General features: G+C 46.2%; 2 protein-coding genes across 4 annotated transcripts in view; one reads left to right on the top strand and one right to left on the bottom strand.

Moving 5' to 3' along the window:
* The window catches only part of LOC135196217 (phospholipase A-2-activating protein-like), a 150,428-nt gene extending 128,048 nt beyond the window's left edge, over positions 1-22,380 (bottom strand). Inside the window, 1 exon segment of the mRNA XM_064222857.1 lies at positions 22,261-22,380. The gene's annotated coding sequence lies outside the window, so the exon portion shown is untranslated.
* The window catches only part of LOC135196218 (N6-adenosine-methyltransferase subunit METTL3-like), a 319,120-nt gene continuing 315,851 nt past the window's right edge, over positions 22,309-25,577 (top strand). For 2 of the 3 annotated variants that reach the window (XR_010310348.1, XM_064222858.1), the window contains exon 1: positions 22,311-22,717. Coding sequence is in view for 2 of the 3 variants with exons in the window: in XM_064222858.1 (XP_064078928.1) it covers positions 22,525-22,717 (193 nt within the window). In the remaining variant the exon portion in view is untranslated. Of the gene's footprint in view, positions 22,718-25,577 lie in introns of all 3 variants that reach the window. The other variant, XM_064222859.1, reaches the window with a different exon arrangement.

Below are 25,577 nucleotides of genomic sequence, written 5' to 3'. Positions count from 1 at the left end.
GCCGCTCGTGGAAATCACGGCTCTATAATTGTTCGGTAAGACACTACAATAAAAACGCTATATACACACAAAAATTGAGGGAATCCTTCCTAAAACTATTATTTACAATATGTTATTGCCAAAAGGTGTCGGACCCATAGAGGTCAAAATCTGAAATGAGAAAAAAAGGGTGAGTTTTTTGGCCCCCCCAAAAATCCAAAATTTCACAAATTTTTTTTGGTACCTAAATGGAATAGGATGTGGCTAATTTTTTTTATAGAATAAACTCTTATTATCCTAGAATAGAATTATGTAAAAAGATCTGCACTAAGATGTAATTTACTGTTATATCAGAAATGTATTCTCTCTCTCTCTGTCTCAAACAATAATTTACAAAAATATTTACAAAAAATATAAAATATAGCTATATACACACAAAAATTGAGGGAATCCTTCCTAAAACTACTATTTATAATATGTGACTGCCAGAAAAGGTGTCAGACCCATAGAGGTTAAAATAAAAAAAATATAAAAAAAATGAAATTTTCATTATTAAAATGAAGTTTTATTGTATACTTACCGAACAATTATAGAGCCGTGATTTCCACGAGCGGCAGGATACTAAATTCAAATTTAGCGCGTCGGCGTCGCCAACACTGGTGGTGATGACGTCATCTCCCTCCACTCGCGGGAGAACCAGGTACAACTGCCCAGGTGAATCCAATTCTTTCTGCCCGTCCGTCCACCTAAGGGGAGGAGGGGTGGGTATAATCATAATTGTTCGGTAAGTATACAATAAAACTTCATTTTAATAATGAAAATTTCATTTTTATTGTAGTGTCTTACCGAACAATTATAGAGCTGATTACACATTTATGGGAAGTGGGATTCAGTGGACCACTAGTATTTTTAAATTGGTTACATTTATTGCAATACCAGTAAACACTCAAGGTGTCTGTTGTACCTTACCTTGTAAGAGAGCTACAGCAGACTGTTACTGCCTCTGGTCGGTGCTCTTCTTACTATTGTAGAGGAATTGGAATTTGACCAAAGTTAGCCTCTACAGGAGTGGAATCCTTCCGTAGTTCAAGCGAGTCAAGGCTGACTGACGGAGGATAGTAACAACAAAAGACTTGCCCTTGCCCTGGGCTAAGACCAGAAATTCAATCATACAAAACATTTGTCACCAACACCAGATTTAAAAACATATATACCCAACCATTGTAAAATCTGACCTAACAGACTGGTGAGTATCCCAGGTACTCAGTACCCCCAGCTTCCCTTGAACTCGACAACCTATTCAAGGTGAAAAGTTAGCATAGAGGTGACGACCCCTGTGCCGTTTCTCCCAACACCATGCCAGAAACCGCCACCGGACCTAACGTTTTACAATTCTCGAAAACCGTTTCTATCTCTTTAAGATAATGACTCGCAAAAACCGAATTCGATCTCCAGAACGTGCTCTGAAGAATCGAAGCTAAAGATAAATTCTTTCTGAATGCTAAAGAAGTTGCCACTGCTCTAACCTCGTGAGCTTTAACTCTCAGAACGGAAAGATTGTCGTTCTCGGACTGCGAGTGAGCTTCCCTGATAAGCTCTCTAATAAGAACGATATAGCATTCTTAGAAAGAGGACGAGAGGGATTTTGAACGAGGTCCAGAGCTTAGAAGATTGTCCTCTAATACCCTTAGTGGCAAACAGATACTGCTTAATAGCCCTGACTGGACATAAGAGCCTTCTTCCTCCTCATGTCCAACCAAATCAGATAAGTTCCTTACCACAAAACTCCTCGGCCAAGGATTAGAAGGATTCTCATTTTGGCTAGAAAGGTCAAAGATACCGAAAATACAGCATTGCCTTGAGAGAAACCGACTCTTTTTGTCTATAGCGTGCAATTCGCTGACACGCTTAGCAGAAGCTAGAGCAATAAGAAAAAGTGCCTTCTTAGTCAAGTTCCTGAGTGAAGCCGACTTCAAAGGCTCAAATGGTGGCCCCATGAGGAACTTAAGCACCACATCTAAGTTCCAAGTCACTGTATCTTGCGGGAGCTTAGTGGTTTCGAAAGACCTAATGAGGTCCGACAGATCTGAATGGAGGAAATACCCAAACTCGATGTCGAAAAACCGAAGAGAGCATGGCTCTATATCCTCTGATCGTCGAAGGAAGCCAGTTTTCTTAGAGTTCACCTTAAGAAATAGAAGAAAATCTGCTATTTCTGTTAAAAGAGGTCGCAGAAGTAGAGACTTTAGTACTTCTACACCACTCTCTGAAGATTCTCCACTTCCCTTGATAGAGTTTGTTAGAAGACTCTCTCCTACAACGAGCGATAGCTTCTGCAGCTCTTCTTGAAAATCCTTTCGCTCTGACAAGATTCCGGACAGTCTGAACCCTGTCAGAGCTAGAGCGGACAAGTTTTGGTGGAACCTCTTGAAGTGCGGTTGTTTGAGAAGCCACTTCTCTGGAGGAAGAAGTCTGGGGAAGTCTACTAACCACTGGAGAAGGTCCGGGAACCACTCTTTCCTGGGCCAAAAGGGAGCGATTAACGTTAGTGTTACATTGCTGTGCGACATGAACTTGTTCAGCACCTCTCTTATTAGACGAACGGACGGGAATGCATAAGCTTCCAGACCCGACCAATCCAACAGCATTGCGTCCACCGACCAAGCTAGAGGATCTGGGACTGGAGAACAAAAGAGAGGAGACGGTTGTTCCTTGATGTCGCGAACAGGTCTATTGACGGTCGTCCCCAAAGGCGCCAAAGTTTCTGACAAATCTTGTTGTCCAAAGTCCACTCCAGAGGTAACACTTGCTGTTGACGACTTAACTCGTCCGCCAGAACGTTCATCTTTCCCGGAACAAATCTCGGGACTAGCTGAACCTTCGCTTCGTTTGACCACAGGAGGAGATCCTTGGCTACTTCGTACAGAGAGAAAGACTGAGTCCCCCCCCCTGTTTCCGCACGTACGAGAGAGCCGTGGAGTTGTCGGAATGCACTGCCACTACTCGACCTTCTACTAAACTCCGAAACTGTCTGAGCCCCAAGAAAAATTGCTAACAGTTCCTTTACATTTATGTGGAACTTCTTCTCCTTCTCCGACCAAGCTCCTGAAGTCCGTTGATTTCCCAGTAGGGCTCCCCAACCTGTGTCCGATGCTCGGAAAAGAACTGTAGGTTCGGGAGGATGGGTCGTAAATCTAACCCTTCTTCCAACCTTGCTCGAGAGAGCCACCACCTTAGGTCCTCTTTTATTTGATCTGTGACAGAAAGGTAATCGAGTCTGGTTGTGTCTTCCTGCACCAAGAGGCTCTCAGGAAAAACTGCAGAGGTCTCATGTGCAGTCTTCCCAACGTCACAAATTTCTCCACTGACGTCAATTTGCCCAGGAGCCTCATCCACTGATTGGCAGAACTTACCTTTTGTCCAAGAACTCCTGAACTGTCTCCAGACAGCCTTGAACCCTCTTCGGGACAGAAAAGCCCGAAAAACTTGAGCATTCAGAATCATCCCCAAATAAAGGATACTCTGAGATGGAACCAACTGGGACTTCTGTTTGTTGACCAGAATTCCTAACTTTCTGGCAAGATCCAGTTGTTCCAAGGTCCTTCATGCACCGACTCTCTGATTCCGACGGAGAAGCCAATCGTCCAGATAGAGGGAGATTCTTACTCCTAATATGTGCAGCCAGCTTCCTATCGGGGATAGAACCCTGGTGAAAACTTGAGGAGCGGTCGCTAGTCCGAAGCAAAGCGCCCGAAACTGAAACACCTTGCCTTCGAACATGAACCTCAGGTACTTCCGAGATTCGCGATGTATCGGAATGTGAAAATAAGCGTCTTGCAGTCCAGAGAGACCATCCAATCCCCCTGTCTGATGGACTCCAGAAACGACCGAGTGGTCTCCATATGAAATTTTGTTTTCTGGACATGCAGTTCAGGGCGCTCACATCCAAAACCGGCCTCCAGCCCCTGATGACTTGGGAACTACAAAAAGGCGATTGTAAAAGCCTGGAGGAAAATCCCCTTCTATCTGTTCTATCGCTTCTTTGAGAACAAGCGCTTCCACTTCTGCGGCTAGCGCCAGAAATTTGTCTGAGCCCGGAGAGTATGCCTGGAATGGAATTGGCACAGGTGAGAGCGAGGGAGGTGAAACGAGAGGAATACGATAGCCGAACTTGAGTACTTGCACTACCCAGGCTTCTGCTCCTCTGTTTTTCCCATTCCCTCCCAAAACATAGCCAGCCTGGCTCCCACTGGTGCATGAAGAACCGAGCTTTCATTTGGAAGGTTTGTTAACCTTGGCCGAGGCCTTAGACTGAGGTCGCAAATTCGACTTCGGCCGAAAGAAGCGCTTGGGTTTTCTCCCTCGAAAAGGCACTTGGGCCAGAGGAGAAACCGAAGGAACAGTCTCCACAGGAGCTTTATGTCTCTTAGTAGACTGTGCCAGTAAATCCAAGTAGATTTCTTATCTAGCGCAGACGAAATTGACAACACTACATCGTCTGGAAAGAGGTTATCTTTCACAAACGGAGCAAACAAGAGAGCAGACTTCTGTTGGGAAGTAACCCTTTTAGAAGCAAAGGAGCACCAAAGTTGCCTTTTCTTAAGGGTACCAAAGGCAATGAGCGAAGCTAACTCATCACATCCATCCCTATGGATTTGTCCGCACAGGACAGAACACCAATCCAATCCTCCGCTAACTCCTGAGAAAGAGAAGGGCAATCTTCGATCTTGGCCGCTAAAGCGCCAATAGTCCAATCAAGGAAGCTAAAGACTTCCAAAAGTTTAAATTGATTCTTTACAACGTGGTCCAACTCAGGCGCTGTAAAGAAAACTTTCGCTGCGGCAAAAGCAGATCGTTCTAGAGGAGTCGATTAAACTGGAGAAGTCTCCCTGGGAGGAGGCAGAAACTCCAGAGAAGGAGCTTCCCCAGTTACATAAAACCTATACCTCTTACGAAGCAACTTAGAGGGAGGGTAAGCAAAAAGAGCCTTCCCTAAGTCTCTTTTCATAGACATCCATTTTTCAGTCTCTTTCAACGAATGTCTAACCGCTTTAGATAGAACAAGTTTTGGGAGGAGAGGGTCTGAAGTTTTCCTCCTCATCAAAAAAGTCGAAGTTGGGGAGCGCGGAGCCGCTTTCTCAAAATAATCTGATAAGATACCAGAAGAAATCTAAGGAGACGTGAATAACACGAGAGGTGATGAGAATCCTCCTCCTCTACTTCTTCTTCATTCTCCGATACCGCCGAAGAAGTAGACGGAACTACAACCGGATCTGAAGGTTTCGAACCACCCTTGGACTCATTCATCCAGTTGGTTAACATCTCTAACTGCTTGCGCAAAGGCGCCAGAGACGAATCAAAAACAGTTAACGTAGGCTTGGAAGAGCCTAAATGTTCAGCAGGAGGCGGAAAAACTACTTGCGCCTCGCTCTGAGCCGCCGAAATTCGAGGCGAAACAGGCGCATCAGGCGTAACAGACGAAAAAGCGCCTAAAGAAACACCCTTAGAACTGCTAGCTACAGCGCTAAAACCACAATCTCTACTAGTAGATGGAGCCGAAAAAGGCACAGATTGAGGCGACGAATGAGCCGCTAACGGCCGCGGCGCAACCCTACTCTCAGGCTCCTTATACCGCTTGACTGGAGGAGGCGAAGAATCGGCGCCTGAACGCCTCTTTAAGGGACGCGAAACGGGCGAATCTCGCCAAGAGCGCCGCGCGACCGGAGACGAATCGCTTGAATCATTCGAAATGCGTCTGACCGCAACACCTTTCCAACGCTTAACCAAGCCCTGTTGAGGCGCAACAGGCTCAACAAGAGAGGCGCCTGTCTGTGGGCAAATCCGATCGACTCCCTTGGACTTCCGGTATGTCTTCTCCCCGGTGCGGGGGAGCTGGACAGTGACCTTTGTCTAGGAGACGTGTCAGGACAGACAGACGCACCCTCAACTACAAACTCTTTACCTGAAGACCGCTTTCTCCAAAAACGTCTTAACTGAATTACCAAGTTGCAAAACCGTATTCGCTAGTACCGAAAATTTCTGATCTAACTCGATTCCAGACTGGCAATGGTGTCGGAAGAAACTACACGGGAAGCCGGAGAAGTGGGATTAGTAGGAGGAATAGGAGGTGTAGTTAAAGGAGACATAACAATTTGAGGAGAAACAGAAGGAACAGAAGCATCGCAAGACGAAGCAGAGCTAAGTATACTTTCCCTAAGCGCTGCTTTTCTAATTCTGTCTTTAGCTAATTTCTCCGAGTATGAACTAAAAAACTTCCATTGAGAATCAGTCCAATCACTACACTCGTTTACATGTTCGATCTGCTGAACAAACCTGTCCCCTACATTAAACACATTTAGTGTGAGAATCATATTCTAACTTGGATAATCTAGTTTTACATCCTGAGATGCAAAACCTAACTCCCGACGGACTAGAATCCGACATGGCAACGCCTAAATAAAAAGAAGCATAACAACAACGCCAAAAAAGAGTACTTCTCCAATTCCGAAGATCAATTCCACAAGAAAAAAGCGAAGCAAAGTCATCCAACCGCACCGACCACCGATGTTCACCGGACGCCGGCAGGAAAAGAATTGGATTCACCTGGGCAGTTGTACCTGGTTCTCCCGCGAGTGGAGGGAGATGACGTCATCACCACCAGTGTTGGCGACGCCGACGCGCTAAATTTGAATTTAGTATCCTGCCGCTCGTGGAAATCACGGCTGTAATAATTGTTCGGGAAGACACTACAATAAAAAGGTATGTTTTTTGGCCAAAAAATTGTCAAAATTTCACGAATTATTTTGGTACCTAAATTAAATAGGAAAAGGCTAGAATAAACTCATATTATCCTTGAATGGAATTATGTAAAAAGATCTGCACTTGGAATTATGTAAAAAGATCTGCACTAAGATGTAATTTACTCTCATATCAGAAATGTTATTCTCTCTCTCTCTCTCTCTGTCTCTGTCTCTGTCTCTGCCTCTCTCTCTCTCTCTCTATCTCTCTCTCCTCTCTCCACCTCTCTCTCTCTCTTCTATCTCTGACTTCTCTCTCTCTATCTTCTCTCTCTCTCTCTCTCCGGTCCTCTCCTCCTCTCTCTCTGCCTCTCTCTCTCTCTCTCTCTCTCTCTCTCTACAGTGTGTCATGCTTTATTGACACAAGCTCATGTAATCTGTCACCAGATAAGGCAGAGACCCACCCTCTCTTTGTGTCGTAATAATCTCAAGGTCATTCACATAGCGTCGAACTCTCGTTACACAAATTTGGTTTCTTGCCATATAGAGTTGTCAGTAACCTCTAAATTATCATAAAAATCACTTTATAATTCCATTAGAAGTAAGTTGATGACATCCATCCCCAGAGATTACTGCCTGCTGGCCATTGTTGATGAAAAAAAAAAAAAAAAAAAAAAGAAAAAAAAAAAAAAAAAAAAAAAGCAAAACTGAGAAATTGGCATTCGAAAGAAATTGGAATAAATGGCAATATAATTCTCCTCAGCCAAAACCAAGGGCATGATAATGTACACACACCACATACCTAGAGTTTCCAACAATATAAAACTATCCCACAGTCAACAGTGTTAGACAGGAAATCACTACTTGAAAACTTTGCCTTTGTATCCCACACATGTTCAAAACAAACTATTACTCAGAAAAGTGGAAAGGATAAAGGCAAAGGAAATGCAAGTTTGGACATGATTGTAGTGTGTGTTCTGCTATCCTCTTGCAGATCAATCACACCCAGATTCAAGATAGACGATGATTTATGGGAAAAAAACATGTTTTTGGAAACCCCTCGGGTCATGCTCGACCCTGCTAACCTATCCAGGGTTAGGGAAGTAGTGGATAAACGCTTTTATCCCTAATGAAAGGGACAGAATGGAGCTCAGTTACGTAGCTTACCTGCATCCACATCCTGTCCAGCATGGTGACGACTGCCAACCTCTGCCCGCAGGGAGAGAGAAGAAAAAAAGGAAGAAGAGAAGCCAGTCACACTCTCATTCACTCTTTTATTCATGTGGTTTCACAAGGATGACAAGCTACCTTGTCCGGTAAGGGAGCTGGGTAAGCTACGCAACTTGTTCGGCAGCCACCACGGGTCCCAAGGAAAAAGTGTCCAAGAACCTGTGGGCAATATCCCGAAGGTAGAAGGAGGTGAAGGTGGTCTGGTTGGCCCAAACCCCTGCCTTCAGTACCTGTGCCACAGACAAGTTCTTGCGGAATGCAAGGGTTGGACCAATACCTCTGACTTCGTGGGCTCTTGGACGAATGGTACTGGTGTCGGCACTCCTGTCTGAAGCGTAAGCCTTCCGGATTACCTCACGAAGCCAGAAAGAAATAGCGTTCTTGGACACTTCTTTCTTGGTAACCCCGGTGCTAACGAAGAGGCGTCAACACTCAGGCCTGAGGTGACAAGTTCTCTTCAGGTTGCGCCGTACCACCCTCACAGGACAAAGCAGCATCTCATCCGCATCATTGTTGGTGAAGTCTTTCAGGGAGGGGATCGTGAAGGACTCGAACCTGGTGTCAGGAACCGAAGGGTTCTGAGTCTTCGCTACGAAGTCCGGGATGAAATCGAGCGTCACCGATCCCCATCCCCTCAAGTTCTTAACATCGAAGGAAAGACAGTGAAGTTCTCCCACTCTCTTTACCGATGCCAGGGCCAGCAGAAAGATGGTCTTGAGGGTCAGATCCCTGTCTGATGACTCTCAGAGTGGCTCGAATGGTCTGCGAGTCAGGCTCCTAAGTACGAGAGTCACATCCCAACCCGGGGGCCTGAGTTCCCTAGGTGAGCAAGACCTCTCGAAGCTCTTCTTTAGGCGTGAAATTTTCATGGAAGTGGAAAGGTCGACTCCTCACAGTTTAAGGACTAGGGCCAGGGGGGCTCTGTAGCCCTTAACTGCAGAGACGGAGAGGAGCTTCTCTCGGTGAAGAAAGACGAGGAAATCCGCTACCTGCTGAAGAGAGGCTCAGAGTGGAGAGAGACCCCGTCCACAACACCAACCACAGAAGACGGACCACTTTCCCTGGTATACTGCTGCAGAGGACTGTCTGAGGTACCATGCCATCTCTGTTGCTGCTCAGCAAGAAAAGCCTCTCGCTCACAAGAGATGGTGGATAACCACCAGTCATGAAGACACAGGGACTGAACTGCTCGGCGGTACCGCTCCACGTGTGGTTGGCACAGGAGGTTGTGTTAAGGGGGGAATCTCTCACAGCGCCTCGGAGAGAAGAGCCAGCAGGTCCGGATACCAAACAGCCTGAGGCCATTTGGGTGCCACCAGAATCATCCAAAGATTGCTGGTGACCAGCACTCTGCTATTCACCTTGCGAATCAGACAGAACGGGGCAGATCCACAACTGGTCGCCCCCCACAGGGTCGAAGAGCCTTTCCACCACATCTGGGTGAAGAGACCATTCGGTCCCAATCACCTGATTCCGGCGGCTGAGCTTGTCCGCCACTACGTTCCTCTTGCCTGGAATGTATCTGGCTGACAGCTCTACCGAGTATGCTACGGCCCACTCATGCACCTGCATCGTCAACTGGTGCAACAGGAGGGACACTAGGCCCCCTGTTTGTTGACGTATGCCAGTACCATGATGTTGTCGCTCATCAGCACCACTGAGTGTCCCATCACTCGTTCCCGGAACTCTTGGAGTGTGAGCAACGCAGCCTTGAGTTCCAGGACATTGATGTGAAGGTGCTTGTCGTGATGGTTCCACACACCTGCAACCAGCAACTCTTCCAGGTGAGTGCCCCAACCCTCGGTCGATGCGTCTGGGAACAGTAACATATCCGGAGAGGGAGTGCGTAGAGGAACCAGAAAGAATTGTGGATCCCATGCCTGTGACCAAAACTCCTTTAGTCTCCACTGAAGAGACCGCAGGTGAAGACACTCACGAGGGACTAACTTCTCCAGTGATGACAGATGACCAATCACGACCTGCCACTGCTGAGCTGACTATTCCCGTCGAGACAGAAACCGTCTGGCTGCCTCCCTGAGCCTGCTGATCCGTGAGTCTGTGGGGAAGACTCGTGCTGCTACCGTGTCGATCAGCATGCCAGGTACTTTATCCTCTGCCTGGGCTCGATATTTGACTTCTCGAAGTTCACCACGATCCCCAGATCACAGCAGAGGCCAAGAAGTTGATCCTTGTCCTACAGCTCCCGCTCACCAGGACCAGCCAATCGTCAAGATACCTCAAGAGACGTATCCCGACCAAATGGGCCCAAGCTGATACCAGAGTGAACACTTGCGTGAACACTTGCGTGAACACCTGTGGCGCAGTTGAGAGACCAAAACAAAGTGCCCTGAACTGGTACACCGTCCCAACGAGGATAAAGCGGAGGTACTTCCTGGAGGGCTGATGGATGGGTATATGGAAATACGCATCCTTCAGGTCCACAGAAAGCATGAAGTTGTTCTCCCTAATGGAATCGAGCACTGAGCGTGCCGCTTCCATCGTGTACCGAGTCTGGCGAACGAATTTGTTCAAGGGAGAGAGATCTATCACCGGTCACCAGCCCCCCGGTGACTCCACCCACTAGGAGGAGTCGGCTGTAGAAGCCCAGCGACTGATCTCATACGATCTACGCAGCTCGCTTTCTCACTCAGCATGGTCTTGACTTCTTCCTGAAGCGCCACGTCCCTGGCTGAACCGGGAACATAGTCTGAAGGTGGACCGGGTGCGAAGTGAGGGGTGGCCGCGACTCGAAGGTTAGCAGATATCCCTACCATAGGACATCCACTACTGAGGTCTCGGCTCCGTAGCACTGCCAAGTTGCCCAATGGCTCGCCAGGGGGTCACCCCCACTTCCGGCAGCAGGTGAGGGGGAACGCCATCCCTAGCGTTTCCCCTTCTTCGGCTTCCGCTTGGCGGGACCCCACGGGAGTGGAAGTTATGGGAGGAGGGCTGACCTCGCTCCTCGAAGCAGAAGTCGAAGGCTGGGTCTTTCCTCTCGACCTCGATGAAGCTGATGTCTTGGCGGCAGAGGAAACACTAGCCAAGCTCCGAGGCTTGGCCGCAGTCGTTCGAGGCTGCCCAGAAGCCTTCGAGACTGCCTAGTGTACTAGGCAGTCACTGTCATCAGTGCGCCGCTGTTCCACCGCAGCGTCCACCATCTCTCTGGGGAAGAGAGAGGAGGAACCCAGCAACGGTCCGTTTCATGAACCCAACATCACTTCCCGACCGGCCACCCTGGTCACCCGAGCGAGGACTGCGTCTCGACGTCTCAGGACCAGGTTGGCCCACAGGTTGGCCGTCTGGTGGGGGAGGTACGAGATGGCTCTACCTCCTGAACACCGAGTCTTCTTCGGTAGCAATGGGTCCCGAGGAGGCTGCGACTCTGGACACTGTGAGGGACCACAGGTCCAGCCAGGAGACTGCTTAGAAGGCTGCCATGGCAGTCGCTTCCAGGGACGATGCCTCTTGCTGTGAGAGTTCTCAGCCAGCAGGTGATGGAGAGGCACCCCCAGAGTTAGCCTAGCTATCTCTGGGTCAACCTGCTTGGTCAGCAACGGGTCCACAGATGGCACGTAGAATCGCCGCTGACGAGGCAGAGGAGGGGGAAGCAGCTTGTCCGACCTGCCGGACCTAAGTGAGCCCACCTGTCCGGAGATGAGAGAGTCAACCAGGCCCAGCACACTTTCGGCCAAGGAGGATCGGGGCAAACCCACCATCATCCTGGGTTCCTTCTTAGGACCCCAGAACGACTCCAACCTCGATGGAGGTTCAGAGAGAGCAACCACTGATCCTTCCCCGAGGTCGTTGTGCTGACGAATCAGCACAATGACCTCCGCAAACGACCTCTGAATCTCGGGAGTGATAGCGTTCTGCGGCAATGGACTGTCAGATCCATCCAAGCCGATCACCTCCCAAGACCCTGTTCCTTCAGAAGAGCCAGAACCCCCATGGTCTCCTCCAACCACCTGCGCGTACGGTCTGCACGGTCCCAGGACCAAGCCAGGCTCGTAGGCTCTCGTGGCGGGACCGTGTGAAGCGCGCTCCTCACGGTCACCCCTGGTCGCCTCGCTCCTCCCAGTGTAGCCCAAGGAGGTTGAAAGGACAGGTGAGGAAGACCTGACGCTCCCACCCTGCCTACCAGCAGAGCCGGTGGGCTGGGAGGACTACAGGTGATCACCAACCTGCGGTGGCAATTGAGCTGCAGGTCTAGCCCTGCGGTTTCCATGAGGAGAACCGCTGGACCGAAAACGTTGGCGATGGTCCCATGCGTCAGGCGAACTACTACCAGTCGAGCGAGCCGTCCAGTCCCAGTGGAAGCGACGGTCGGGTGACCGGTAGCGTCCACTGACGCGGTGAGAGCGTGCACCATCCTCTCGATACGTCACAGTACCTGATCCAGCCGAGGCTGGGCCTGGTGACTGGGGGGACCTCTTCCTGGCCTCGGCATGTGATCGGTCTGGTGGGACCGTCACATCACCCCTGGGAACCAGGGGATCGCCACGAGAGCGATTGCCAGCCTGGCGAGAGTCACCTGAGCGACTCCCATCAGTCGTGCCTGGGTCCTGACAGCGAGCAGGCTCAGTGGTCTGGACCCTGGCTGCACGGTCACCAGCAGGTGCGTACACTCAGTGACGCTCGTGAGCGAGCGGCCGAGATGGTTCCAGGTGTAAAGGCAGAACCTCTAGAAGCAGGAGAAGAGGTACCAGCGGTAGCTGGCACCCCTGCGGTCCCCATCTTCTTCTTCCCTGGGGAAGGAGAGACGGGCCCCGTTCCTGAAGGAAGGAACAGGAGGACCTGCGGAAGACCCACCTGTCCCACCGGAGTGGGACAGACCCTTAGAAGTCTCTGTGGGAGACTTCTGGGGAGGAGGGAGGGAGGCCACCTTCTTCTTCCTTGGCTGTGGGGCCTTGGAAGTCGAAGGGGAAGAGGCGGCAGCAGACAACGATGAAAAAGACGACAAAGACGACGACGACACCTTCCTCTTCTTCTTGAACCTCTTCTTCGTCAGCTTCTCAGGACCACCGTCAGGTCCTCCATCCAGAACAGAGCTGGGGCAGTTGCGGTAGCAACACAGCCCAACTGCACCTGTCCGGAGGGAGGGAAATGCAACGTGAGCAGCAGCACCACGGGCAGGAACGGAGACAGCAGGATCAGGCACAGGAACTGGTGGGCGGTCAAGCAGGGAACTCTTCGGGCACTCGAAGTCAGGGGCTGGGGCGAGGACAGCAAACCCAGGCGGAGGGACCATCTCCTCCTGCGGCACGAACGTCATCGGGGCCTGCACAGCAGCTGAAGGGGTCACCAACATTACGTGCTGCGTATACACCTGGTGCGGTGGCGCAGCATACCCAGGTGTAGAGATGGTGGTCGTCATCAACGTCACTGGGCCATGGGTCACAGGGGCAGCCAGGTGTAATAACAGCCCCTGAATACTGGCAGTGCTCGGAAGGTTCAGCGTGCGCCAGACCTGCTGGAGGTCTCCACCCATGGCGGCAGTCACACCTGTGGAAGGAACAGTCGGGTTAGGGGGGGGAGGATCCCACCCCGAGCGTACGGAAGACCCCGAGTACAGTTCCAGGTCGGGGTGTCGCGGTCCTTCCTCTGTGCTCGACAGGTCGAATGAAGAGGCGGAACGCGACACGTCCCCCACAGGGGAAAGAGCTATACGAGGGAGCTGGCTAGAAGGGAGGAATGAGGACGATGTGTCGGTCACCAGAGGTGTTGCTGGAGAGCTTTCCGATGACCCCTTGGTTACTATACGTACCCTCTCCCTCCTCTTATAGCGCTCCTACTGCTCCTCCAACCACGAAATACAGAAGCCACAGGACTCGGCCCAAGAGCACTAGCGCCGCCCTCGGCACCGCACACACTAAATGGGGGTCCACTACCTCAGAGGACCGAAAAGACCCCCACTTACGGCCCTCCACACCAGGGCACACACTCCAGTTGGCTGGGGGGCGGGGGGCCTTTCACCTTCATTGGCTTGCATGGCTGAGTCCTCGATGCAAACCACAAAGTCAATAAACAAAAATTAATCATAGATGCACACCACAAGTACGTAGATGCACACCACAAGTACTACAGCCAGGAAAAGTTATGAAAAGAGCAGTTTCGTAAGCGAAAGCATAGAATTCTCACAACGATGGCGAGCAGAGAGGTGAGCGAACATGTCTTCATCCGAAAGCGGCTGAAAGCAAAGTGGAATGTTTACCTCCAGTCGGGCGGGACTCCCGACCATCAGACAAGCAGTTACTACCGAACTACCTTGTTAGAATCTTAAGACCGGTCCAGCTGGCGCTGTAAGTAAATCCCTATATAAAGGACCTCAGGTATTATTACGTGTCGGAACAACTAGGCCCAACGGCAATAACTGTGGAAACTGCTGCCTTGCAGTCTTACTTTTCAGTAAAAGGCTAGGCCCACTGCCAACAACTGTGAAAACTGCTGCCTTGCAGGTGGACTTTTTAGTCAAAGGTGATGCCCAACCAAAATACCGTAGAAAAAGCCTATCTCCAAGGAAATACCCGACACGCCACTATTGCTTAGATTAACCATAAAAGGAAAGAGATCTGCCCATTTCATCACCAGTCCAGTTCATCACCATTTTTCCAACCCGTTTTGTCACCAACCTTTCATCCGTTTCATCACCACATAAAAATATTAAAAAACAACGGTATAAAAATGTTGGTCAAACTGACTCATAAAATAGTAGTTTTGGAGGACAAAAACAATTTATCAGTTTAATAGTTTATTATGTCTGTCTTATGATGTAGCATAATTTCAGCGGAACACTAAACCCACTAATGCCCAAGAAATAAAGTATTAAAATTCCATTGTGGACATGTACATTGCTTACACTGAAAGAAACTGTTGGCAACTTTTCAAGAATTTGGTATTGGTGATGGATTTCTCCTCATAGGCATCCCACAAATGTTCCAACACTCGTTACTCCTTCCCTCCCTAACCCCTTCCCTTCCTTCTAATGAATTGTATGTAATTAATTGTATATTATAAAAGTTGTTTTGGAGGACAAAAACAGTTTAACAATTTATTATGTTTGTCTTAAAATGTAGCATAATTACATAACTTGTTTTGGAGGACAAAAGCAGTTTATCAGTTTGACAGTTTTTTATGTTTATCTTACAACATAGCATAATTTCAGGGGAAGGCTAAATTCATTACAATAAAGTAGTGAACGGTCTAATCAGTGAATATCGACGTACAACACAAGAAAGAAAAAAATATAAGGTTGGAGGTGTATTATCACAGTCTAAGGAAAGCTGGATTAATGGTGATGAAACAGATTTCACGATGGAGTATTCTTGGTGACAAAATGGGTTTTTGGTGACGAACAGGGTAGGTGAGGAAATGGGGTGAACCCAAAGGAAATAGTTATACTAATCTGACATAACCCCAATAACACCTAACCTAGCAGGCCATGTTACTTAGCGGGGGGCTCTGCCCAACTGGTGAAGGAAACTCCAATTTCTACCAAACCTCCCCTACAACACTGCACATGCACAATAGCATCCCAGAATGGCCAGCATACAACTCCTGAGGTTAATTACAGTCAACCGTCAAACATTATGGTAATTCTAGGCGATAACTCTGCACGGACTGCGAGGAACGTTCCCACAAACATGACAGCCACTTGGGATTGGGACACCAAAAGTATTTTGCCACGTTTATAACCCACGGGGGTTAATTACAGTCGACTCCCAAAAATAATGGCAAATTCTTCACAGGCAACCCAAATACTACAGAAAACTGTAATTTCCAGAGAAATAGGTTCCTGACGCAGAGTTAGGGTAAAAAACCGCATGGTACAGGGGTGGACCATGTACGATCAATGTGTACAACCCCAAAAAAAGTACATTATAACGCGTCCTGACATCGGAGATGGGCATCAGACGCGACTTCTTGTTGGTGAGAAACAGAGCTAAAGACCTCTACTCCGGTGTACTTTTCTTGGGGTTGTACACAGATCGTACATGGTTCACCCCTGTACCATGCGGTTTTTTACCCTATAGAAATACCTTGCTTACCTAGTTCTACAGAAATACAAGCAATAGGCTAGGTACTATAAAACTGGTCTAGTGAAGAACTAAGGACCCAGTCCCTAGATTAGGTAAGGTCTGGATGCCTAATTGTAACTAGGCTAACTGTTCCTTGTATTTTCATGCTTTATACATTTAAGGATGACTGCTACTGTTGATAGCCTATGCTCTGACTAGCCTATCTATTGTTCAAACTGCTTAAGTTTTGATTTAGCCTACCTAGCTACTACTACCTACTAGGGCCTCGGTAGCTACCTGTAGTAGACTACTATACTAGTCTATGCATTTCCTACCTCTCAGACTGGGGCTCTACACTTATTTTTGGTTTCCCCAACACCAAAACCGCAGGTTTTCAATTTGGGTCCCCCAAAACCTTTGGACATGGGGATACTAGGCTAGGTACTAGGTAGGAAGCAGTAAACACAAACAGGTTTGGTTTGCACTACCCACCTAAGACTTCCTTAGGTTGCATCAGAATAAAACACTAGACATCTCACTGGCAGAAATACTAGGCTAGGATACCTACCTAGTAGCTACTATGGCTCACATGTACCCTACTACCTACTACCTTATGGGTAGTACTACTAGTAGCTAGTATTTGCCCGTGGATTCAATTACCCATAGGTAGCTAGGCACTGAAAATACTAACTAGTAGGTACTACTAATAGCTGAGGTAGGCCTACACGAATTCTTGACCAAACGGTTACCTACTACTATATACCTACTAGGTAGGTAGGTACTAGGTAGCCTAGTACCTAACCTACTAACTAGTACCTAGTCAATATTTATCCTAGTACCTACCTACTAGTATATACTAGGTAGCTAGGCTACTTGGTAATTTAGCATCGACTGAATAGTATCTACCTAACTCAACGTTAGCTATCTACCAAGGTACTACCTGTCTATAGGTAGTAGTAGCTAGGTAGTATATCTCCTGCGGTTCATGAGATTTAGGTATAGGATAGTGGCCTATTTTGCCTAGGCTAGTCAAGATAACCTGGCCTAATATCTGCATATTGGTTATTCTAAGTTTGAATTAATTATACGGATATCACAGGAAAGAGATTGTACAGCAATCAACTGCTTACCTTTAACACATGAGTTTAAAGTCTACGGGAGCTACCACTGCACGAAGTTCATGTTAACTAAATGTCATTGTTTTGGGTACGTTTTGATCCTCTGAACGGAAGCGGTCAAAATTTCCAAAAACTTTTCAGTATATTTACAAGACAATGATCAGGCAATCTCTTAACAAAAGAAGTATCGCATGGCAATTGTCTAACATATACTTTGTTTTGGAAAAGGAATGAAGTCAATCAATTGACAATAACTAGGTACAATAACTCAAGAATGACTCAACATTAGGTAACTAACGTAGAGTAGACTAGCACGAGAATTCATGTAAGCTGTTTTTATTCATACGTGTCTTGTATAGAACGAAAACGAAGCTACCTATGTCTCAAAAACGTCACCTCATTCTTCTTATACTACCTAGATAGTAATTAGGATAAGTTTGGGGAAATATTCCTGACAGCGAAACGACTTTGAACGACGATTGTATTATAAAATGATGTACACATACTAGTTTTTTTTAATATTGCATTGTATATCAACGCAAGACAATTCAATTGGTGTTCCGATATTTTATAAATATAGTAAAACGGGTCTCTCATAACTTGAGATTAACCATATGACGGCTCGCGATCACAATTAGCCTATTATCCCTACCGTACGAGCCACATTAAATTTTCCCATTACTATCTATCCCATACCGTAAGCGCCACATTAAAATTTCCAGGATCCGCTTCCCACCTCCAATACAAAAAATACCATTAAACCCCCTCAGCGACAAGTTTCCGCAAATTTTGCAGCCCATTCAACCTTTACTACTAATAAGTTAAAACCCTGGAGATACCTTGTATGCATATTCGCTACTAATGAGCATTATGTAGTAGAACATTTTCCTGTCAGTCGGAAACCCTATTTTTGTTGCTTAAGAATGGATAAGTGTCACTTTTTAAATAGGTGGACAAATTAGCTCTCTTTTTAAAATTAAGTATCATCACCCTTTTTCGCTTACTTAGGAAGTAAAGCCTTACAAACTACTCTGTTGATGTTATTGTTGTTGTTGTTGTTGTTCTTGTTCTTGTTCTTGTTGGGAGAGTAGGAAAGTCCTATGGAAAGACCTATAAAAAAAGTCTGAAAAGGAAGTTTCGTGTTGAGTTAAAGATACAGTAATTCTCGGATAGGATATTTATGATTTATTAGAATTAAAATTAAATAAATAAATAATGTGCATGGGGATGGAGGTTCAAGGAAGACGAAGAAGAGTGAGACCAAGAAAGAGAGGGAAGGACTGTGTGAAAGGAGACTTACATGAGAAGGGAATTGATGAGGCAGCAGCGCATGATAGAAATAGGTGGAAACGGCTCAGCCGAAACGGCGACCCCATATAGAAATGGGAACCAGCTGGAAAAAGAAGAAAGTGCATGTTAAACAGCACAGAAACTTGTTTACAACCTATGCATAAGGGAAAATCTTGCATGCGTCCCGAGTAAGCTGGAGGTCGCACGTGGCTTGTTATTATATTTTATGAAGCTTTCTCTACGTGGAGTATTCTCGTCACAACTGTAGTATTACAGTCCTTTGTTGAAAAAAAAATGTACTTTTGATTTGTGTGAACTGGAGTCAGAAGAAATTGCGTTATAAGTGTGTATAAATAAAATGTTCTATATGTTACCTTTACCGGGAGCATTTTTCAAAGTCCATAATATGAAATGTTTTAAAAATGTTCTTCGCCTTCTGTACAATAATTGTTTATCCGCAAAGAGCTGCGGTAGTTCGTATGTTGAAAGAGGGTTTCCAAGTATCTTGAGTGATATTTATCATTGATAAAATTTATGCTACTATACTTCCTCAAGCATGCTATCTGTTAGCAGATTCCTCTTTAGATTACTACTATGGCATATATTGAATTGAATTTAATAAAGAATTTAGGCCAAATGCCAGATACTGGGACCTATGAGGTCATCCAGCTCTGAAACTGAAATTGACAGAAAAAGGTTTGGAAGGTGTAACAGGAGGAAAACCTCGCAGTTTTACTGTATGTGAATCAATTGTTAGGAGAGGGTGGAAAGTAAGATGGAAGAATATAAAGGATGTACAGTAAAAGGAAAGAAAATGGTTTCAACTATAGGGGCCGAAGGCACGCTGCAAAGAACCTTAAGTAAAGTAAGTCATGTGGGCAAAGAGGATAATTATCACTGTTGACGCAGGAGCCACCTTGCCTAACTTTACAGACAAACCTAGAAGCTACACACTTTACCAGACCTAAGACATATCCATTTTGGATTAATGATAATAGTTCTTTGGTTGTCGATCTGAATTGCAAATCTATTACAGTTAGTTCTCCTCTTGCTGACAGATTTCCACATTAGTCTGGCAAAGATCTCGAGATGAAATGGCTGGAAGCAGTTGTTCTTGGGAGTTGATGTTAATTCTTGGATTATAGAAGTTAAATAACTCACACAGCATTCACTCAGGACCGGGATTTTCTAATGAAATACGGAAAAAATCTTAATTTAGGCGTTCCTTAAAGGTGTCTTATGAGCACGTTTTCCAGTATTTTCTAGCATCTTGCCGCCAACCTTAGGGCTATAAAGCCAATGATTGATCCGTTATTTTCACGGAGTAGCAACAAGAATTACTGTGATATAGGATGAGGTTATCAGAGATCTTGCTTGCTATTCATAACTATGAAGTATTTATGCAGTCATCCGCCATAAACGTTATCATGATCATCATCGCCATCGCCTCATGATGCAAGCGGATCCAATCGTGTTCTGCCTGTGCTTTATCTCCCGCAAATCTCTAACAGTTTCCCTCCTGCTTTCATTATCGTATGTCCAGGCCTTCTAACTCTTCTGTCTAGAAAGGAGAAGAGAACGCTACATAATAATTCAGGCATGGAAACAGATAGAAGGAATTGCCGAAAACATCATGGAGCTAAAACTATCAGAAAAAGCAAGCAGAGGTAGATTAATAGTGCCCAAAACTATACCAGGGGAAATAAGGAAAGCACACAGCATCGACAATGCAGCGTCTATTCAATGTGTTGCCAGCTCATTCTGAGGAATATATCAGGAGTGAGCGTAGATGTATTTAAAAATAAGCTCGACAAATATCTAAGCTGCATCTCAGACCATCCAAGATTGGAAGATGCAAAATATACCGGAAGATGCACTAGCAACTCTCTGGTAGACATTAAAGGTGCCTCACACTGAGGGACCTGGGGCAACCCGAACAAGATGTAAGGTCTGTAAGGTAAGGGACTGTGATAAATACACATGTCTAAGTCATTTCTATCAATTTTTCAACACAATCACTCATACCGATGAAACTTCCATAATTTCCCTTGGGGTATCATTTCTATCTCTGCCCTACCATCTGACTGCTAAAATTCTTCTCAAAGTTTATTTTTAAACGGCCAAGCCATTAATTACATGCCATGCAAACACGATTCATGTCCCTATAACATTAGAAATCATATTGTATACGGATTTATATAAAATCTTATTTTAGTTGCAATTTCCCTTTGTTTGATCTCCAAATTCTTTTTAACCTACCTTTTGCTTAATTTGAATGCTTTAATTTTTTCACTAAATTCAAGCTCAGTAGGACTTGCTTTGAGTATCATTGTCCCTAAATATTCGGCAGATTCAGTCTCATTAATTCACTCTCCATCTAAAGTTATTTAATCCCTTCGTACATACACTGCCCTCATAGCTCCCGTTTTTCTTAGACTTATACTGAATCCCATCTCCCTAGATATGTTTTCCAGACACCAACATCAGTGAATCGCCTCCTGCGGCACCCACATCTGCAATATGGCAGTTTTCAAAACCTCTCCCACGTAACGCATATAAATGATCCGTTGTGACGCAAAGCAGCTTGCTCTGGTATCAATCTTGATCTATCCTAAGTCATACCCCACCTGTGTAAATCTCAACTGCCGTTTGTGCAGCCTGCAAAGCGAAGAGCCCGGTTACTGCAAATTTAATCAATATTAATCACCTTTCTGTGCTTCGTATTTTGGCTTCCCATGTTCTATTTAGATAGGATACCATTTAAACGGCGTAAAAGAGCTTTGCCAATGTTGCTTGTTGAGTTTACCTGACTAGTTTGAGACCTGAAGTACTATTTTTTTTTTATCACTGTTCAAGTATTACGTTTTAAGAACGTCGCAAGCTAAAGGTCACTATAAAGCTTCATGTGAAGTAAGAAAACATAGAGCCATACAATTGGAAAAGCTGGAAGTTTGCAGATATACCAGGTCTCAAGTGAGACCGATGATTTGATAACCTGCTTGCTGGGTCTTGTGCATTAATTGGTGTGATTACTGGACTCCTGAAGGTGCAAGGAAGTATTCAAGGCCACAAAGCAAGCGTAGTGTTCACGTAAATGCACTCACCAGGTCCCCTTCGACTCGCAGCTTGTTTGAAATGCGTGAATTTTTTTCTTAGTTTTTGGTATTTTTAATACTGGCAAACGCATAAAATTTAATACACGTAGTGAGAGACAATAAAAAAATCATCAGCTATCTACCCTAACTTCCCCTCACTGTCGAAATAAAGTAGGCATCAACAAAGAAAGACACAACATGATTCTGTAAATTAACGATAGTTTGATTTTTTCATTTTTCTTTCCTGAATCCATGTGGTCAATCCCCTATAAGATAAAAAAGAAGGTGAAATGTAGCAAAAGTTAAATATATACAATAGATGTCTCGTTAATATTTCCTTTTAATGTACCAGAATGTTGTACAAATGAGATCACACCAGCCTAGTCGGTGCAACTGTGCAAGCCATATGTAATCTGTAACAGACATGACATGTTAAACGTAATGTAAGCATGTAATTTTTTCCTCCTAATATGGATTCGAAGGGACGGATAATCAGGTACTATATTCTAAAGATTTCATCGAACACTGATTAAAATGACGGCTTTAAGGATAACTATGTTCTAGCCATGAAAAAAATATGTAAGCTAAATATAAGGGGGAATACGGAATCGTTAAGGAATAACATGTAGGCCATTAACTTCATACGGTAATGGCCCTCGACGGAATGACAATTCCGCAATCAGTTTCTCTCTCTCTCTCTCTCTCTCTCTCTCTCTCTCTCTCTCTCTCTCTCTCTCTCTCTCTCTCTCTCTCTCTCATTATCCAATTATCACAGTAATATTGTAGATACACCTACTTGAATTCTCGTTTCTCGTCACAATCCTCTTTCAGTTAGAAACAGTCAGTACGTATATGTATCATCCAAGGAGCGGAAGTTTTTCTTGATATTACGTTGTAAAATAGACTATCCTCATTTGTTTATGCTCGAAACCTACCTTTCATTTCAAGAAGAAGAAGCTGTGTGTGTCTGTTTAGCTCTTGGTAGTAAACAAAACGAATTTATGTGATTTGCTTTAGTCATTATAGTGAATCGTTTGTTAACCACTGTAAGACACATACAATGGGGGACGAGACTTGGGCTAATATACAGTTAGTGAAAAGCAAAAGGGAGATTTTTCGTGAGAAAATAAAGAAACGGAAAGCTGAAAGAGAGACGATCCTGAATTCTGCTGGTGGAGGAAACTCCACTCCCACAGCAACCTTTATTCCAGAAAATCAGACCACGGCTTCCACCACACCTCCACTGCTTCCAGGTAATCCATATTAAAGGTCACTGTTGATAAAATCTATTTTATATCCCTTTGTATGGTAGCAGCCAATGTTAGACTCCTATACTAAGGGCTACCTACTACCTACTACCTAGTAGGGGGAACAGGCTTATTCGGACCTTGGCTGATTCGGACCAGGCTGATTCGGACCATGTACTGGCTCATTCTGACCTTCATGTGATTGGCCGATTTTTCTATGCAGTTTTACCTCCTGAACAAGGCAAAATACATTTGACGCCCCAATTCCTAGTGGCTTTCGTATTCACGGGGACGAGCGATACGGAATGCTTACTATAGCTATACAGAAATACCCATTGCTATAATATAAAATTATTAGGGTAAAACATCACAGCAGGCCAAACATGCCACCTACAATCAACGCTTGCCACCCTCTGAAAAAGTACATTACCTAGGTATAACGCGTCCTGACACCGGAGATGGGCATCAGTCGCGACTTGTTGTTGGTGAGAAACGGAGCTAAAGGCCTCTACTCTCCTTTCGAAGTATAAGTATTTTCTCCAAAGTTAGAAATTAAGGCCAAATTTTAAGATTTAAACAGAGGGTTGTGAAAAGGGTGGTTACGGCAGTGGAAATCTCACCAAAACGCTTTAGAATATTTACTTACAACTAAAAATGTTCCGAAGATTGACGCCATCTTGATGTTTACGGAGTCGCTTGTGTCAACAAACTTCCCATTTCCTGTGCTAAATCTGCACACCACTTGTACCCATAGACGCTGGGGCACTTTCATCACAACAATCGTAAACCAACCTCTTACCAGCACTTATTCAAGGGGACTGCGGCATTCTTTGCGGCGTTTTGCGCTCTTCAATTGTTTATCAGTGTTGTCAATTGGTATGTGTTTACCCTCCAAACTAGGTATAAGACTTACACAAAACCGGGGAAATAAGTGAAATTAGCGTATCTATTTGTATTATATATACGTACATATTACAGCAATTTTATCATTACTGCATTACTATGACAACTAGAATTCATCGAAACAGTTTGTAAATGCATCGGCGTATGTGTGACGCTCCACTAGATTGGCAACGATGAGTCATTTTTCCTCATGTCATCTGCTCGGTAAGTATACATCCGAAACATTTGTAATTTTTGGGGGTTAATTTGGTTGCAAAAAAGGATAATAGACATGAATTAAATAACATTTTGAAGTAAAGTTAACTAAATATTGAGTAAAGTAAACAAAATTAAGGAGGGAAATAAAGCTTTGCATCTCATAATCAGTGTTGTCGTCTGCTGCTCGTAACTGTGTTTGCGGAGTGAGTGCTTAGGAACCAGGAACCACAGCGTGGTTCAAGTGCACTGTGGAGTGAATTAAGACCAAAATGTGTATTTGTTCCGATACGTAATACAAACCCTCGGTCCTTTTACAATAGGAAGGTACTAGCGGCAGCTGGATAGGTCGTAAGCTTTTGAACAAGGGGTTCGGTAGTTAACTGCTTGTCCGACAGGCGCGCGCGCGCGACTGGGAGGTAAACAAATCACTTTTGCTTTCGGCCTCACAGCGAGTGGACGTGTGTGTTCGACGCTCTCTGCCCGCTTCTCGTCGTTTGCTTTCCCTGAGTATATGGTTGTGTTTGTGTATGAGTCATCATTGTAAGTACAATCATTTCCTCTTTATTAATCCAATTGTGATTTATTTGGTCAATCATGGAATCTCCACGCCCCGCTACCCTCTGGAGATTGTGCCCGGGTACCGAAGGGCGTAAATGCGGTAAGTTCCGCTCGTTCCCTGAAATTGATCCACATATTTTGTGCGCTCGTGTCGGGCCGCGAATGCACCCGAGCCGAGCCCTGTGAAGTGTGTATGTCTTGGTCGGAGGCGCAGTGGGGCTTGTACGAAGGTAGGAAGAAGCGAAGGCCTGCAAAGGAGTCGTCGGAAAGCTCTCCCGCGACTCCTTTGGTTACGGACACTTCGTCTTCTTTCCTGCCGCCCGCTCAGCTCCCACGTTTGGCGCCTTCCCCTTCGGGGGGGGGTTTCTAGGTCCTTCTCCTCACCCGATCTGTCGAGTGTGGAGGAGGGCGCGAGATACCCCGATGTTGAGTTGTATTCTGGGTCCTCTATCCGTTCGTCTACATCGCACGGACGGGTAGAGGATCCTGCTAATCACCCGACCTTTGCTTCCTCAGGTGCTGTTGCCGCGAAGGACGACCTCGGACAGGTGTGGGCATCGTTGGGTCTGCAGGGCGTGCCGAGTGTCCAGGGGCTGCTCTACCATCTCGCTGGCTCTGTGGCGGTCACGCATGCTACGTGACGACCACCACCACGACCCTTTCACTCCTGGCTATGCTTCACCTCCTCACCTGGTGTACACCCCGCACGCAGTCTCTGTTACACCAACTACATCGGTGCAGGGGCCAGTCGCCGTACCACGGGGGAGTGTGATGCCGCCGCCTGGGTTTGCCGTGCTGCCTCGACCGGACTTCGTGTGCCCGAAGAGCTCGCCCCTGGACCTCCCACCAGTACCTAGGATGTCTGTGCCGCTGGTCCGTCCACCTGGGCCGCCTGTACAGCCTGCCGTACCTGCCGTACCTGTCCAGCCGCTGTTCACGGACGTGATGTTGCCGACCACTGCTGCCGTTCCTGTATCTGTTCCTGCCGTCTCCACTGCTGTTCCTGTGATGCCTGCACCTGCTGACGTTGTTCCTGTTCGTGGTGCCACTGCTCCCGATGCCGATCTGTTCGGACAGGTGCGTCCGGGCCCTGTTGCTTCGGCAACAGCAGCCCCGGCTCCGCCCTGGATGACAGATCTGACATCGGTCCTGAGGAGGTTGACGAAGAAGAAGAAGAAGAGGAGGAAGGTGTCGTCTTCGTCTTCAT

The sequence above is a fragment of the Macrobrachium nipponense genome, chromosome 17, assembly GCF_015104395.2.
Source record: "Macrobrachium nipponense isolate FS-2020 chromosome 17, ASM1510439v2, whole genome shotgun sequence".
NCBI lineage: Eukaryota > Metazoa > Arthropoda > Malacostraca > Decapoda > Palaemonidae > Macrobrachium > Macrobrachium nipponense.
Note: the sequence above shows the minus strand (reverse complement) of the source record. Positions and strands in the feature narration are given on the sequence as shown.